The sequence below is a fragment of the Hyperolius riggenbachi genome, chromosome 6 (genome assembly GCF_040937935.1).
Source record: "Hyperolius riggenbachi isolate aHypRig1 chromosome 6, aHypRig1.pri, whole genome shotgun sequence".
NCBI lineage: Eukaryota > Metazoa > Chordata > Amphibia > Anura > Hyperoliidae > Hyperolius > Hyperolius riggenbachi.
The window spans coordinates 80,672,505-80,691,310 of NC_090651.1; the positions used below are offsets into that span (position 1 = coordinate 80,672,505).

Below are 18,806 nucleotides of genomic sequence, written 5' to 3' on the forward strand. Positions count from 1 at the left end.
TCAGCGCACACAGTCCTGCCTCTGCAATCATCGCGGCTGCAGGCACTTGCCTGTGCCGATCATCCAGAAAAGTCTGCCGGTGCTATGACGGGGCTTCAATAGAAGCAGGAGGAGTAAGCTGCAGTGCAGTTTGTGCAGTATGATTTCTGGTTAAGAATATACAGTAGAAGTTAAATAAATGTATTTATTTTTACAGTATAATGATTATGAGTATGGAAAATATTAATTACACCTTATTTTACAGTATTCGTGGTATTCACCCCGTGGTTAAAGGAATGAATTCAGGTAAAAACAATTACTTGATTTGAACGTACTGTAAATCCATCCAATACATAAGCTCTTATCATTAAAACTCAATAAAACTCAAGAAAGTATTATAAACATTTCTAGTGCACAGTTCAATTCCAGGTAGAAGTGTATTTCTAATTCTGGGTATTCATTCAGAAATACAAATTCCATTCAGTAGTATACTAGTGTACAGGGACCATTGAGTTCACTTTGAAGGTAGTTTGTAGCTTGGTCATCATTGGGTTACTTGCATTCAAATTGTGAAAAGTGGGTGGAGCCACAAACAGCCAATCAGATTTCTTTGATTTAAATAGGGCAATTTGAAATGCTGCCATTCTCATTATTGATGTCAAGAACTCCAAAGTTCACAAATTTAGTCATTTGGTCTCTTGCAACTCATGGATGTTTGGCATCGTCGTTGAGTGCAGTCTTTCCAGAAACTCCAGATCGTGGTGTTAACTTACATGGACCTACGGGTAAGATAAATGTTTGTATGCGATGTGCCTCTGAGGAAGCGGCTGCTGGCCACAAAACACGTGTCAGGCAGTCTTTTTATGTGAAGTGGAAGTTCGGTCTTTGTATTTATATGCCTTGTCTGCGATATGGAAAGACTGTAAAGAAATAATAAATTACAAGAACTTTGGTTAAAAAAAACTGCTGTTCAGTCTGTCTGAAATTGTAACATTTTGATACACTAGGGGTGAACCATACCACAATCTTTTATCCTGTCTATGAAATTTGGTCATTAGCTGTTTGCACTACAAGGTTAGAAAAAGTGGGCGGAGCCACAACATCCAATCAGAAGTTACTCATTAATTTTCAATAAAGAAATTAAAACTGCTGCTATTTTTACACTTTGAATTCCAGGATTTCCAAACCTTAAAGTGTTGGTCACTGGGGGACTGTAGTTCACAGTTATGAAAAAGGGACGGGATCAGCAATCGCTGATCAGATTTCAGCCATTGACCTTAATGGTGAAATATATTCTGCTACTATTATCACAGTTTGAATGGCAAGTGTATCTGTAACGAGCGGCGGGGATACGACCGCTGCCATCCCCGCCGCTCAGCTTGGTCCGCCGCGCACTGGCCTGTCGCCGGCGCATAGCGTCAGAGCTATGCACGCGCGCGGCCAACGCCGAGACCTTTACGCGTCTCGAAGACGCATCAGTTGACCTGCGGGTCGGCTGACGTCACCAGGAGCGCTCCTCGCTCCTGATTGGTCTGGCTGGTGGGGGCGTGCCTGGAGTCCCCTGCCAGCATAAAGGCAGCGAGCTCTCAGTAGCTCGCTGTCTGCTGTCGTGAATACTCTGCGTGTTAGCGCTCAGACCTTAGACTAGATCCCAGGTGTTGATGCTAAGGATTTCACACCTAGTCTAGGATATTTCTACCTTGTTACTGCTTATTTGTTAGGCTAGTTCTGAGGTGTTGATACCAAGGACTTCACACCTAGACTAGGATATTGCTTTATATTGATCTCCTGTGTATGACTCTTAGCTATTACTCTGACCCTGATCCTGTTTTCTGATCCTGTACTTTTGCCTATCTGCCTCCTAGTTGCCGAACCTCTGCCTGATTACCGATTACTCTCTTGTCTCACGATTCTGTATCGATACGTACCTTCCTGTTGCTGAACCTCTGCCTGATTACCGTTTACTCTCCTGCCTCACGATTCTGTACCGATACTTACCTCTCTGTTGCCGTACCTTGTCTGCCTGACCATTCTACTCACCGGTGGGCCCTCGCCACTGGTGAGGTGTGAGCTCCACCAGCTCCTCTGGTGAAGCGGATCTGCTAGGCTGCAGTACAGCCTTAATCACCTGCTCCTCGGGTGTTCACTTGGCTGCAGTACATTCTGAATCACCCGCTCCTCGGGAGATTCAACCTTTTCAGTATTGTTTCTCCAGCTTGCTGGAGCTTGTACCTTAGTGCACGGTCAGTGAACTGATATACCTTACCAGCCCCTCTGGTGAGGTCTCATTAAACTATTAAAGTTACGGTTGCACCAAATCACTACACACTCAGCTCCTTGTCTGCTATACTGGTATTATTGGTGATTCTGCAGATCACACATAATCGGGTATAGCGTCTGCATTATTGGTGATTCTGCAGATCACCACATAATCAGACATCTGAGCTACGACACAAGATCGTTACAGTATCAAACAAGGCACACATACTCAAAGAGTGACTTCGGTCAAAACGTAAATGGTAATGCTACCATTCTCATAGTTTTAAACTCTGAGTCCCCAATCTTGGCATAAAGGGTGACAGGGTGACTGGGGTTAAAATTCAGAAAACTGGGTAAAACCTACAACAGCCAGTCAAATTTCACCTATTGATAATTAATAAGAATATTTTAAATTGCTGCCACTCCTACACTATTAATGGCAGGCTATTCAAACTTGGTATTGTCTGTCACTGGGTGACTGAGATTCAAATTAAAAAAATTGGGCAGCCCCTCAATCAACCAATCAGATTTTTCTGATTGATTTCACTGGTATGTTTTGATCTGTTTCAGTTTGCACAGTTTTAAACCAGGGTCCCCAGACTTTATATACTTTCTATGAACCAGGGGCGACTGGGTATGATATCTTGTTTTCAAGCCAACATCATGTGGTTTCTTCAGAAACTACACCATCTCGTTATGTTAGCTTGAAAGGCCAACATATTATTCTTCGATAAATTCAGCGTATTATTCTTCCGCTTCTTCTTATTATTTTTCACCTTGCCCCATTTTTTACACGCTCCTCCTCCTAAAGTTTTAGGGGTATAAGCACCAAACTTTCCTCACTTCTTTGTGAAATAGGTTGCTTTCACTTTATTAAGAGATCCCACCCTCTGCACCCCTGCAGCAAACCCCTGAAGACCCCTTTTTTAACATTTTATTTATTTATTTATTTATTTATAAAGCGCCAAATTGCTGCCACCTGTACAGTTTTGAAGCTATGCTCCCCAAACCTGGACCACATATTGTTAGTGTCAGCCCGAATAAAACAGTGCATTTTGAGGGGGCACCAAAACTGGGCAGAGCTAGCAACAGCCAATGGAAAATTAGCTATTCTCTATACTGTACTCCTCCCACAGTTTAAGGAGTAGAATAGGAAAATGTTGCACACTGCTTCAGCCCATAGCCATGCAGGTTGCCGAAGTCTGCATTGCTTCCCTTAGACTTTGGAAAATATTAAACGCAGTGCTGGGCCGAAATTACGCATTAGCGTAATTACGCATCGTAATTCACTACAAATGCACCGTAAGCGTTACGTGTAAGGTTACGGTATTACGCGTAATTAATTACGCGTAGACCGTGGGTTACGTTTTTACGCGTAAGACAGTAAACTCCTATTGAAATTACACAGTCTGCCGTAATCGCGTAATATTACGCTCCCGTATAATATAAAAAAGCCACCGACTTTAAGGGTTAATAGCAAAGCCCCCTTAAGTGCTAAGAGCCTCAAATTTGGAGAATATATTAAGGAGATCAGAAGGAATAAGAGGAAACATTTTTTTTCAAAAAGACCTTATAGTTTTTGAGAAAATCGATGTTAAAGTTTCAAAGGAAAAATATATACATTTAAAAACCCGCCGACTTTAACGGTTAATAGCAAAGCCTGCTTAAAATTTAGAAACACCAAATTCACAGGGTATATTAAGGGGATCAGTGGGAATAAGAGGAAATTTTTTTTTTTCAAAAAGACCTTATAGTTTTTGAGAAAATCGATTTTTAAGTTTCAAGGGCAAAAATGTCTTTTAAATGCGGAAAATGTCAGGTTTTTTTGCACAGGTAACAATAGTGTTTTATTTTCATAGATTCTCCCAAGTGGGAAGAGTTTTACTTACTTCGTTCTGAGTGTGGGAAATATTGAAAAAAAAAACGACGTGGGGTCCCCCCTCCCAGACCTCTTTAACCCCTTGTCCCCCATGCAGACTGGGATAGCCAGAATGCGGAGCACCGGCCGCGTGGGGCTCCGCACCCTGACTATACCAGCCGCATGGTCCATGGATTGGGGGGTCTCGGAAGAGGAGGGGCAGCCAAGCTTTCCCCTCCCCCTCCGAGCCCTTGTCCAATCCAAGGACAAGGGGCTCTTCTCCACCTCCAATGGGCGGTGGAGGTGGAGGCCGCGATTTCCTGGGGGCGGGGTTCATGGTGGCATCTGGGAGTCCCCTTTAAAAAGGGGTCCCCCAGATGCCCACCCCCCCTCCCAGGAGAAATGAGTATAGAGGTACTTGTACCCCTTACCAATTTCCTTTAACCTCCTCAGCGGTAACCCCGTGTGTGACACGGGGTAAGCCGCCGGAGGGTGCCGCTCAGGCCCTGCTGGGCCGATTTGCTTAATTTTTTTTTTGCTGGACGCAGCCAGCACCCCGATCGCCGCCGCCGCGCGCCCCGATCGCCGCTATCCGGTGCGGCGCGCGCCCCCCCCCCCCAGACCCCGAGCGCTGCCTGGCCAATCAGTGCCAGGCAGCGCCGAGGGGTGGATCGGGTCTCCCAATGACGTCCCGACGTCGCTGACGTCGGTGACGTCATCCCGCCCCGTCGCCATGGCGACGGGGGAAGCCCTCCAGGAAATCCCGTTCTTTGAACGGGATTTCCTGATCGCCTATCGCCGGAGGCGATCGGCGGGGCTGGGGGGATGCTGCTGAGCAGCGGCTATCATGTAGCGAGCCCTCGGCTCGCTACATGATAAAAAAATTAAAAAAATAAAAAAAAACTGTTGCGCTTCCCCCTGGCGGTATTTTTCATACCGCCAAGGGGGTTAAGAGTTAAAAGTAAATAAACACACAAACACATAGAAAAAGTATTTTAATTGAACAAAAAACATAACCACGAAAAAAGTCCTTTATTATTCTTAATTAACCATTAATACTTACCTGTCCCTTTAAAAGCCAGTTCCCATGCAATATCCTCGGAAATATACTAATCAGTTACAATGTAACAAAGTTATTACAATGTAACAACTTTGTTACTTTGTAACACCACCGCACCCGACGTCACTCGCCGCTCACCCGCCGGCCGCCGCATACACGCTAAGTCCCCGCCGGCTCCCGCCGTCCACTCCGCCCACACCTGTCACCCATATACATGCTGGCACCCATGGGTGCCAGCATGTATATAGGTGACATGTGGGAGAGGCGGGGAGGGCAGCGGAGCCGGCGGGGACTTAGCGTCCCTTCACCCGACAGAGCTCTGAGCTATAGCTGAGAGCTCTCGAAAGCATCTTTGTATTTGGGCTCCAAGGAGCCCCATTGGTCCTTAGCAGACCAATGGGGTTCCTTCAAATCAGAAGGAACCCCATTGGTCTGCTAAGGACCAATGGGGCTCCTTGGAGCCCAAATACAAAGATGCTTTCGAGAGCTCTGAGCTATAGCTCAGAGCTCTGTCGGGTGAAGGGACGCTAAGTCCCCGCCGGCTCCGCTGCCCTCCCCGCCTCTCCCACATGTCACCTATATACATGCTGGCACCCATGGGTGCCAGCATGTATATGGGTGACAGGTGTGGGCGGAGTGGACGGCGGGAGCTGGCGGGGACTTAGCGTGTATGCGGCGGCCGGCGGGTGAGCGGCGAGTGACGTCGGTGCGGTGGTGTTACAAAGTAACAAAGTTGTTACATTGTAATAACTTTGTTACATTGTAACTGATTAGTATATTTCCGAGGATATTGCGTGGGAACTGGCTTTTAAAGGGACATGTAAGTATTAATGGTTAATTAAGAATATTAAAGGACTTTTTTCGTGGTTATGTTTTTTGTTCAATTAAAATACTTTTTCTATGTGTTTATTTACTTTTAACTCTTAAAGGAAATGGGTAAGGGGTACAAGTACCTCTATACTCATTTCTCCTGGGAGGGGGGGTGGGCATCTGGGGGACCCCTTTTTAAAAGGGACTCCCAGATGCCACCATGAACCCCGCCCCCAGGAAATCGCGGCCTCCACCTCCACCGCCCATCGGAGGTGGAGAAGAGCCCCTTGTCCTTGGATTGGACAAGGGCTCGGAGGGGGAAAGGAAAGCTTGGCTGCCCCTCCCCTTCCAAGACCCCCCAATCCATGGACCATGCGGGCTGGTATAGTCAGGGTGCGGAGCCCCACGCGGCCGGTGCTCCGCATTCTGGCTATCCCAGTCTGCATGGGGGACAAAGGGTTAAAGAGGTCTGGGAGGGGGGACCCCACGTCGTTTTTTTTTTTCAATATTTCCCACACTCAGAACGAAGTAAGTAAAACTCTTTCCACTTGGGGGAATCTATGAAAATAAAACACTATTGTTACCTGTGCAAAAAAAACTGACATTTTCCGCATTTAAAAGACATTTTTGCCCTTGAAACTTAAAAATCGATTTTCTCAAAAACTATAAGGTCTTTTTGAAAAAAAATGTTTTCCTCTTATTCCTTCTGATCTCCTTAATATATTCTCCAAATTTGAGGCTCTTAGCACTTAAGGGGGCTTTGCTATTAACCCTTAAAGTCGGCGGCTACCTAACATTGATCCATGCGTCAACTTTTCCGCTTGGCAGCATGACCTTACGCATTAATTGCTAGTAGGAATTTACGCGTAAGCCTATAACGTAACAACCTGAATTACGGTATTCTTACGGGTAATTGCGTAAGGGCAATGCGTAATTACAGACATGTACCGAAATTGATTGTCTATGCCGTAAGCGTAATTTCGTAATGCGTAATAGCGTAAAATTACGCGTAATGATCCGTAAGCGTAGCTTTTTCCATTACGACCAGCACTGATTAAACGTTTGCCATTTGTACAGCTTTGAAGTTAAACTCACCAAACTTGGATCACTTAGTCATGAGGTCAACCTGAAAATTTCATTTAAGAGAATTTAAAAAAGTAGCCACAAACAACCAATCAGATTTTCCCCTTTGACTTCCATTCTCAAACTTAGTACAGTCGGCCACTGGATTATTGGCATTATTTTTAAAAGGGGCAGAGTCATGTACAGCCAATCATATTGATTATAACTCTAGTGTTTGTAAGCTAACATCATGTGGTTTCTTCTGAAATGACACTATCTATTTTTTTTTTTTTTTTTTACCATAATTGGTTGCATTTTGATTGTCAAGGATGTTTCCTGTTTCAGTTCCACTGTGCTCGGGACCAATGGCAAGAGATGTGGACAGCCTGGTGCTAGCCATGAGAACTTTGTGCTGTGACGAGATGTTCAGACTGGACCCATATGTTTCCCCCATTTATTTCAATGAGGAGGTAATGAATCAGCCAATGGGACCCCTAAACTTCATTTCCTTATTTATTGGAAGTTATAACACTCAGTACTAGGTACCTGTGTTGGAATCTCAGCCAGTCAGTCTCCTTCCCCTCTAAAAACAGCATTCCTCGCATACATGTGTTATGGTTGCCTGTGTTTTTGGACTTAGAATATTGCTGAAGTTACATTTTTTTTTTTACTCCCTCTCTGTCCTCTTTTATATCACTAAGCCAAGTGCACCCTACATACATAAGTTAAGTAGCCATGTTCCCCAGATAAGAGAAATGGACTGATCTGAAGTCTGAGTGACGGGGAAGCATGGGGGCAGTCATGGGGCACAGCACACGGGCAGACATCGCAGCACAGGAGCAGCATGGCAGCGCAGCACCGGGGCAGACATGGCGCCCATGGTGCTGTGGCATCCATGGCACAAGCCATGCCTGCACCCCTCTAGATATACCTCTGGTTAGGATTTCCTTTTGACACCCTGCTTTCTTCCCAAATGCACCAAAACACACCAGCAACAAGCAGCTTCCCCAAAAAGAGTGGCCCTGAAATGTTATAATGGCATTAGGTTGCTAGACTCGCTAAGGGTCTAGTGCTGGGGAAAATGTGCCAGCACTGTATAAATGTGTAATGAAACAAAGTAGAAAAGGTCCTCAAATAATTCTACCCGGCATAATGTGTTGACCTCCTAGAGGTCTTGTCCAGCCATAAACCTCTCTGGAGACTGTAGCACACCTCAAGTGAGAGGGACATATTTTTGTTTCCCTTGTGAATAATAGCACTTGCTTGGCAATCCTGCTGATCTCTTTGGCTGTAACAGTGTCTGAATCACACACCTGAAACAAGCATGCATCTAATTTAGTCAGACTTCCGTCAAACACCTGATCTGCATGCTTGTTCAGGATCTATGGCTAAAAGTACTATATGATTAGCAGGAGGACAGCCAGGCAATTTGCATTGTTTAACCATTTCAGCCCGCGGGTATTTTTCACCTTATGGACGAGGAATTTTCCCATTTCAGCGCTCCTCCCTTTCTTTCCCCAATAACTTATACTTATCACAAAGAAATGATCTATACCTTGTTTTTTTCTGCCACCAATTAGGCTTTCTTTGGGTGGTACATTATGGTAAGAATTATTGTATTCCAAATGCATTTTAAGGGGAATAATTCAGAAAAAAATGGAAAAAAAATCACTACTTCTCAGTTTTCGGCAATTATAGTTTTAAATCACCACATGCTACCGTAATTATAATCCACACATTTTATTTGCCCTTTTGTCCTGGTTATTGCAACATTTAAATTATATCCCTGGTAAAATGTATGGTGACAATGTTATTTGGAAATAAAGGTACATTTTTTTCAGTTTTTTTACGCTACAAAGGAAACCATGTGTTGCTACATTGTTTTATAGGGAAGTAACGCAGGCTTCAATGGAAGCCTGCATCACAGGTTTCCTGCAGGGAGATTAATGAATGGGAACTTTGTTCCCATTCATAAATCTAACGATTGGCGGCGGAATTCGACGGTGGAAGGAAGTGCGGCGGCTCTATTTAAGAATAAACACAAATCTCTCATTGGTCAAATCTGATTAGCGAGAGATCTGTCAGCAGCCCAAACACCGCAGGCTGATTCCCACTCAATTTCATACTGATGTCACACCCACACCCACATTACTCTGGGATCCACGGTGTGTGTGTGTGTGGGGGGGGGGGGGGTGCTTGTGTGTAGATTGAGGACAGAGCCAGAGCCGGTGGCAGACACCGGCTGGTAAAGTATAGTGTACCGGGGGGACATTTTACATTAGGGGGGACAGTGACTGAGGCTTCGTCGTGTTTGTAGCTCATCTCACTGTTACGGACACTCCTTGATCGACCACGATGGTCCGACATCTTGCAACATGTCCAACCAATATATGTGACCAATTTCGGCCTGTACATTTTTTGTATGTATTTATATATTTTTGCTTGTATTTATACAAGCAATTGAGCTTTCTCTGATGGCATTATACTGCTGTTGCTATACTTTTACTGCTAAAGAGTCTATGTATGGGCTGGACTAGAGAGTATTCTTTGTTTACGTTGGCATTACTCATTTACTCATTACTCATTTTTTAAAAAGGAAAACTCGTTTATAAGATGTTGTCCTCCTCAGATTTAATATTTATCTACAAATATTCTGGACCCAGGCTGTTAATCTTAAAATAATCACCCCTATAGTGTTATGTAAGTGCACTGTATGTTACGCATGCTTATTCTTTATGAAGAAAGTGACAGGTTTACTTTAAAGAGAAATTCAGGCCAAGAATTGAACTTTATCCCAATCAGTAGCTGATACCCCCTTTTACATGAGAAATCTATTCCTTTTCACAAACAGACCATCAGGGGGCGCTGTATGACTAATATTGTGGTGAAACCCCTCCCACAAGAAACTCTGAGGACCGTGGTACTCCTGGCAGTTTCCTGTCTGTGAACCTTGTTACATTGTGGGAAATAGCTGTTTACAGCTGTTTCCAACTGCCAAAAAAGCAAGCAGCAGCTACATCACCTGCCAACAGTAAAAATGTCACAGTGTAATGTCAAAATCTAAATCAGGGAGAGGAAATATTTTACAATGGGCAAACACTGACTAAATCATTTGTACATAATTATTGTAAAAATGAAGCACTTTTATTACATTATTTTCACTGGAGTTCCTCTTTAAATCTAACTTCAGCAGAGTGGCATACCGGATTTAGCTGCTGGTAGAATATCGGTAAAATGACTGACCTAATCTAACCCTACTCTCACACAGAACCCTCCCTCTACCAACGCCTAACCTTAACTTCCATGGTGGTGCCTAGCCTTGACTAGCCTTGACTAACCTTAACCCCCCCACCTCCCCCCACCCCGTTGCCATGTTTTGCTGCTAATTGCGGCTTTTAACATTGATGCCTATGGTGGCACCCTTTTAAGCAGGTCGCCTCTGGCGCCCTTTATACCTGCTTTGGCTAAGCGTGTTTATCAAATAAACAGGGCAATGGGTGCAGAGAACAGACGTCTAGTAATTACTGATCAGTGTTTTCTATAGGTATTCTCCAGCAAAAAACTTCTCCGGATTGGATATTATGAGGAGGATGGATATCTCCAGCCTAATCCCAGCATGAAGCGCATTCTTCGGGAGACGAAGAAGCTTCTAGAACATGCTGGACACACGGTAAAGAACAGGGAGTTGTCTCTATGTGACACAGAGATGAACCTCGGTACTGTGCTGGTTACCAGTTACATGGGAACAAAGGATTGTAATCAAAATTCATTATGCTGGTAACCATTACAATTACAGGGCATGAATAAATAAAGTAAGAAATGCATTCCAATTCCAATGGGAATCTTCCCTGAGGGATTCACATTTGTCTGTTTCCGCGCACATTTTCTGCATAGAAACACACATTTCAACTGAGAACCCATGTTTATCAATGAGCTAGTTCACACTGAAATGCTTTTTTTTGTACATACAGAAAAAAAACTTACATCTTGCTGTACTATTTTGCACACTGTGTGCCTTTTCTCTATCAAATACATTAGCTGCTGTGAAAAACAAATGTTTTTTTTTATTTATTTTTTTGCATACTAAATGTGCATATGCATGGTGTGCAGAAAACACGTGGAAAAACACACACAGAAAAGTGTGAACCATGCTTAAAGCACACCTGACCTGAAGCAATGCTACTTAAGATAAGCACAGAGATATGTTCATGCTGGATCCACATGCCGCTGTGCATTGTCTGTTCCTCTCTTCGTTCCCCCTGGTCCCCATAATCACTCCTTGAACAATGTAACTTTTTGCTTAAGTCACATTTTCAGACAGGAAGAGGCAGGCTTTTTATGTTCCTTCCTTTTGCCTTCCCATCTTCTCCTCATCCCCACCCCAACCACGCCCAGTAAGAGGATAGGAATGAAAGTGTATTAGAAAGGAACACTGTGCCAAGCCTGGAAATTCCTCCTTGAAAATTTGACTTCAGGCTAGTTACACACCAGGACGTTGCGTTTAGGGGACGTTATAGGGCACATAACGTGCCCCTAACGCAACACCTGGTGCTCTCTGGTGTGGACGTCGGAGTGAGCCGCGTTGTGCAGCTCACTCTGGCGTCCGTGATGCCGTGATACGTACTCTTGGACGCATGCAGCATCACGTGGTCCCGCCCGGCCAATCGCCACACAGAGTAACTGCTCCAGGAAGTAAACACTGCACGTCACTGAGTGCAGTGAATATTAATTAGCCATGTGCCCGGCCGCTCTCCCCTCCTCCCCAACATGACTGAGCATGTGCAAACAGTCTAACGCGGCTTAGCCACGTAGAACGCACAGCATGCAGCTCTTTGCTGCGTTACAATGTAACGCAACGTGGGCAGTGTGAACAGCCCACTTGTGTTACATTGCTGTGCGTTGGGGGAGCGTTACAGGCTGCACTAACGCTGCACTAACGTGCGCCTGTAATGTCCCTGTGTGCAAGAAGCCTAATCCAAAAGACAAATATTTAAAAGAGTGATTACAAAGACTTGGGGACAAGGAGGAAAGGATTGGACAATGCACAGGTATGTGGATCCAGCATGAACATACCTCTGGGCTTACCATTGGTAGCTTTGGTTTAGGTCAAATAACCTTTAATGCATTTTTATTTAATGTAATATTTATAGTGAACTAATATCTACTAAATTTAAATACTGATTAGTGCTCACCCACCGTTAGAAAGGAAATACCAGCAGTTTGCTTTTACTTTTAGACAGAGTATTGAACGTAGTTGGTTTCATTGGTAATGCATTACAAACCAACATTTCCTAAACTAATCTTATTGATTCTTTCAGCTGGTCAGATTCCAGCCTCCACCCGTGGAATGTGTCATGGAGTTGTTTCTGAAACTGACACTTTGTGGAGATGGAGGGAAATCGCTTGCAGATGAGTAGTAGGTGTTATAGCATTACTTATGTCTATTTTATTTTACACATCTATAGAGCGTTAAGGCAAACCTGGACTGAAAATGAACATAAGAGATAATTAATTTCACGTGGGAGAAAAAAAAAAACATTAGTAAAAAGAACATTAGTCTCATATTTTTATTTTCTGTTTAAGATTTTTCAGACTGTAACCTTAAAGTGAACCTCCGGACTAAAAATCGACTCAGCAGCACTGAAAAGGCTTGGTGTTTCTTTAACAGTTTCACAACATCAGAACTTTGTTTCTCTTATCCAAGCCTCATTTTTAGCTGCACAGAAGAAAACTGCCCGGGCTTTTTTCCCTTGATGCTGTGCAAAGCATGATGGGATTTCTGATGTTGTTGCTCTCGTTCTGCTGTTTTGGTGCAAATTATTTTTTTTTTTTTTGACATTTTTAATTTGACATTTGAAGCCTAGCGTGTGCAGCTGGGAGGGGTTATCAGGACACAGGACAGTTGGAACTGTGTCTCCTGCACCTTGTCACCTCCTTTCAATCAAAAAGATGGCTGCCCCATGACAAAGATGGCAGCCCCCATGAATCACAAACATTTGCCTGTTCTTTGAAAACAGGGTGGGTAAAAAATTATATTACCCATCTATTCTAATTAACATAACTAAATGTAACTTAATGACAGTATGTTTGTTTTAGGCTGAAGTTCCCCTTTAACATTAGCCAATATATTTGCAATCTAAGTAGCTTAATTGTTACCTGATGCTTATTATCATCGCAAACGAGCCATAGTGCATCAGGTTCTGGTTGTATCAATCTGTTTTCACTGAAGAAGATTGCAAGTATATTGCACCCAACTATAGCAGTCCAGACTTATGCTGGGAATACACTAGTCGACCCAGCAGCTCGATCAGCCGCCGGATCGACTCCCGCCACGTCCTCGAGGGTGCCCGGATCTATTTCCGCTCGTCCCTGTGGGCACTCCTTATCTTCCGCTCGTTTTCTTTCCATTGTCCGCCCGTGGGAATCGAGCGCAAAATCGATCCGGCGGACCTGTCGGAAATTATCAATCGAGCCATCAGCGGCTCGATTGCTAAGAACAATCCATCTGTTTATGCCCAGCATAAGGAAACTTTGAAACCTTCAATTATTTTTGGGTCTTATTTTGCCATTTACCCTTTTACTTTTTATATTCTCATTTTTATTTTTGGAAACAACCTTGTCCCCTTTTTGTGTATGCATGTTTTTGTGTGCATGAGATTTGTAAGCTCGGTGTGACAACGCTGCAGCGCCTTACAGATGTTGTGTATACAGCACCAGGGAAAGTATGTTTTTATGCTATTTTAATAAACATTTGTTCATATGCAAAGATTTGTATTGAATTATTACTATAAATATTAAGTTTGAATCGCAGATTAAGAAACTGTTTATCATATACTTTCTTGACAAGAAAAACAAAAGTTTGCTTTCTTAAAACAGAAAGAATTCGCGATAATTCAGGTTGGAGTAAGCTTGAGAGGTCTCCCAAGGCATCACTGCTGAATATATATGAATTATCGCAAATTCTTTCTGTTTTAAGAAAGCAAACTTTTGTTTTTCTTAACATCTTAGTAAGGGGGCTTTTAGGACCATTGTAGTCCCTAACACGCTCCAATGAGTTCTGGGTCACCATGAGCTTGCTGGTTAGTCTGTCTTTCTTGACAAGGAAGGAGCTACCCTTGTCTCTTTAATCTGCAGCTAATATACAGTAAGTGACAATTGGGCGCAGAGATCGTGAATTATTCACTGTTGTGTAACAATGTTTGCTAATCAGTAAGGGACAAAAAATTAGTTTTTTAACCACACACTGTCAGATATCAATGAAAATAACACACACTGAATACCGGCAAAGTGAAAAATGGCTGCTGAAATCTTGCCTTTTATGGTGGGGTGTTGTACTGGCCCAGGCGGTGATCAGGTCGGATTGGCTTTTTCTTAAAAAAATGCTTACTTTCCCTTCTGAGTAAGGGTATATGTATTAAAATAGTTAAAGATCAAAAAGCCATTTGCTTGTTCACAAAATAGAAATGTTTCTGCCAAACAGTATTTTGACATGACTGATTTCAATTTACAGGTATACTGTATAAATTCAAGCCAAAATTGTAGCCAAATATTTCACATATTTAGTTTAGCGGTATCTTATAAATAACAGGCGATTGTCCTGATGAGTTGCCTGAACTCACATAATCTAAGTAAACAGACTTAAGCCTCATCTACACAAGGCGATCCGGCGGCTCGATTAGCATCCCCGCTCGCCCGCCCGCGCGTGCGTCGGATTCGATCCCCCGCTCGTCCCCTGTCATTGTCTTCCGCTCGATTCCCTGTCATTGTCCCCTCTTGGGGAACGAGCAGGGAATTGGCGGCGGCAAAATCCGACCTGACGGATCTTATCAATCGAGCCGCATCAGCGGCTCGATTGATAAGTAACATTGCTGTAACATCGCTCCGTGTAGATGGAGCTTAATGGCTGGTGCACACTACAAGAGCTTTTCTAAGTGCTTTGTGATTTTAAAAGCTCTTGCTAATGTTATCCTGTGTGTGCACACTGTGGAGCGATGCGATTTTATAATGGTACGTATACATGTTAGATTTTATGCTCCATTGTCGTTCAAACCGGACGTTTGAATTACTTTTTGTTTGAATGACAAGTCGTTCAGACTCCTTGTATACATCGACGACAAAACATTTGAAATGCTAATTACAGCTAATATACATGTCGTTTGACTGGTCAATGGACTGGATAGAACAATGGACCAGATCAAATGACTGATCAAACGACTTGTGGTTTGAATGTCTATTAGTGTCAAACTAATAGACTTTAATACAACAAGTCATTTGTACACATGTACGGACCTATCTGTCGCTTGAACGACAGTTAGTCCACGGATCCGCCGAGCGGATCAGTCAAAACTGCTATAAGTCTAACGATGGAATGTACACATGTACAACTGTCGTTCAAAGGACCGGCAGACGTGTACGTACCTTAAAAATTCCCCATAGTATTGCATTAGCAAGAGCTTTTCAAATCTCTAGCATTTAGAAAGCTCTTATAGTGTGCACCAGCCCTTACTTTCATCAGACGCTGATGGCAAAACACCCAGCACAGACTTGACCTACTTTTAAATAATTTGTGTAGATGAAGTATCTCCTGCACTTTGTTTTGCAGCAAGAAGAACATTGTGCACCCCCATCTAAAGGATATCTTCAAGCTGTACCAAATGCCTTGCGTGCTGAAGAAGATTATGGCCTTCTTCCTTCATCCCACAGTGAGCAGACATAGACACTCGTACACAAGGATTACATTCAGGGGTGTAGCTATAAATCATAGAACCCCATAGGAAAGTGTTTTTGTTAGGGATCCCCTCAAAAAATATAGGGCACCCCACCACACAGCCCCCCTCCCCCAGCATTAAGTAGCCCACCAGTAACCATAGACTGAGGTTCCCCCCAGGGTTAGGTAGCCCCCAATATATAGTTACATAGTTACATAGTTACATAGTTACATAGTTACTTTGGTTGAAAAAAGACATACGTCCATCGAGTTCAACCAGTACAAAGTACAACTCCAGCCTGCTCCCTCACATATCCCTGTTGATCCAGAGGAAGGCGAAAAAACCCTTACAAGGTAAAAATTCCTTCCCGACTCCAGATGGCAATCAGATAAAATCCCTGGATCAACATCATTGGCATTACCTAGTAATTGTAGCCATGGATGTCATTCAACGCAAGGAAAGCATCTAAGCCCCCTTTAAATGCAGGTATAGAGTTTGCCATAACGACTTCCTGTGGCAATGCATTCCACATCTTAATCACTCTTACTGTAAAGAACCCTTTCCTAAATAAATGGCTAAAACGTTTTTCCTCCATGCGCAGATCATGTCCTCTAGTCCTTTGAGAAGGCCTAGGGACAAAAAGCTCATCCGCCAAGCTATTATATTGCCCTCTGATGTATTTATACATGTTAATTAGATCTCCTCTAAGGCGTCTTTTCTCTAGACTAAATAAACCCAGTTTATCTAACCTTTCTTGGTAAGTGAGACCTTCCATCCCACGTATCAATTTTGTTGCTCGTCTCTGCACCTGCTCTAGAACTGCAATATCTTTTTTGTAATGTGGTGCCCAGAACTGAATTCCATATTCCAGATGTGGCCTTACTAGAGAGTTAAACAGGGGCAATATTATGCTAGCATCTCGAGTTTTTATTTCCCTTTTAATGCATCCCAAAATTTTGTTAGCTTTAGCTGCAGCGGCTTGGCATTGAGTACGATTATTTAACTTGTTGTCGATGAGTACTCCTAAGTCCTTCTCCAAGTTTGATGTCCCCAACTGTATCCCATTTATTTTGTATGGTGTTAGACCATTGGTACGACCAAAATGCATGACTTTACATTTGTCAACATTGAATTTCATCTGCCATGTATGTGCCCATATAGCCATCCTATCCAGATCCTGTTGCAATATAACACTATCTTCCTTAGAGTTGATGATTCTGCACAATTTTGTATCATCTGCAAAAATAGCAACATTGCTCACTACTGTATCCACTAGGTCATTAATAAATAAATTGAAGAGCACTGGACCCAGTACAGACCCCTGTGGGACCCCACTGCTAACAGTCTCCCATTTTGAGTATGATCCATTGACCACAACTCTTTGTTTTCTGTCCATTAGCCAGTTCCCTATCCAAGCACACAGACTCTTCCCCAGTCCTTGCATCCTCATCTTTTGCACCAGACTTTTGTGGGGAACAGTGTCGAAGGCCTTAGCAAAGTCTAAGTATATCACATCTACAGCATTCCCAATATCCATATTAGCATTCACTACCTCATAAAAGCTGAGCATGTTAGTCAAACAGGACCTGTCTTTAGTAAACCCATGTTGATGCTGAGAAATAAGATTATTTTCTACTATGAAGTCATGTATAGTATCTCTTAGTAACCCCTCAAATAGTTTGCATACAACTGATGTTAAGCTTACAGGTCTATAATTTCCTGGATCTGATTTTTTGCCCTTCTTAAATAATGGGAAAACGTGGGCTGTACGCCAATCCACTGGGACTCTGCCAGTTGCAAGAGAGTCACAAAAGATAAGATAAAGGGGTTTATCTATAACTGAACTTAATTCCCTTAGGACCCGAGGATGCATGCCATCCGGGCCAGGTGCCTTGTCTATTTTTAATTTATTTAGTCTTGCCTTTACTTCTTCCTGCGTTAAGTATTTAATATTACAGTTAGAAGATTGAGACTCTTCCGCCTCTGTAATTTGCAACAGTGCTGTTTCCTTTGTAAAGACAGAAGCAAAGAAAGCATTTAATAACTCTGCCTTACCTTGGTCATCCACCATTGAGTTTCCACCTTCATCCTTTAGGAGTCCTATACAGTCAACCTTTCTTTTTTTAGAGTTGATGTACTTGTAAAACTTTTTTGGGTTAGATTTGATATCCCTAGCGATTTGATTTTCAGCTTCGATCTTTGCTAGCCTAATTTCTTTTTTACAATTTTTATTGCACTCCTTGTAATTGCTGAGTGCAGCCTCGGACCCCTCCTGTTTTAGGACCTTATAGGCATTCTTTTTCCTCTTCATTTTATCTCTAACCTTTCTATTCATCCATAGAGGCCTTTTTTTATTCCTAGACATTTTGTTTCCATATGGGATATACATACTACAATATTGATTGAGAATACGTTTAAAAGCTTGCCATTTCCCTTCAGTGTCCTCCCCTTGTAGTACATTATCCCAGTTCACCAAACTTAGTGCCTGCCTAATTTGATTGAACTTTGCTTTTCTAAAATTCATAGTTTTAGTGGTCCCGCTGCCCCGTGGCCTATCAGTCACCAGATCAAACGTTATCATGTTGTGATCACTATTTCCCAAATGTTCTTGAACCTGCACATTTGATACATTATCTGGTCTATTCGAAATGATCAGATCCAGTAACGCATTCCCCCTAGTTGGTTCCGTTACCATTTGAGTCAAGTAATTGTCCTGTAGTGCTGCCAGAAATCTGCTGCTTTTACCAGAATGGGTAGCCTCAATACCCCAGTCAATGTCTGGAAAGTTGAAGTCGCCCATAACTATGACCTCATTTTTACTTGCCGCTTTTTCAATTTGCTGTAGTAATTGCAGTTCTGCAGCTTCATTAATATGAGGTGGTCTGTAGCATACCCCAATAAGCAATTGGCAACTTTTATTGCTTATTGGGGTATGCTAGGTATGCTAGGTAGCCGAAGGCTCAGTCACAAGTATAGGTAGCGCCAGAACAGAAGTCCCCCCCCCCCCCCGCCCCCACAGTACCCCCAGTATAGGTACACCCACAGTATGGGTAGTCAAAGTTAGCCGCCT

The 18,806-nt window shown here is 43.0% G+C and overlaps 1 protein-coding gene across 5 annotated transcripts in view; it reads left to right on the plus strand.

Moving 5' to 3' along the window:
* LOC137522476 (vitamin D3 hydroxylase-associated protein-like) overlaps positions 1–18,806 on the plus strand; it is a 124,556-nt gene that overhangs the window by 79,828 nt on the left and 25,922 nt on the right. For all 5 annotated transcript variants that reach the window (XM_068242540.1, XM_068242539.1, XM_068242538.1 and 2 more), the window contains exons 7-11: positions 245–285; positions 7,374–7,498; positions 10,573–10,698; positions 12,347–12,444; positions 15,631–15,730. In XM_068242540.1, coding sequence (XP_068098641.1) covers positions 245–285; positions 7,374–7,498; positions 10,573–10,698; positions 12,347–12,444; positions 15,631–15,730 — 490 coding nt within the window. The remainder of the gene's footprint in view (positions 1–244; positions 286–7,373; positions 7,499–10,572; positions 10,699–12,346; positions 12,445–15,630; positions 15,731–18,806) is intronic.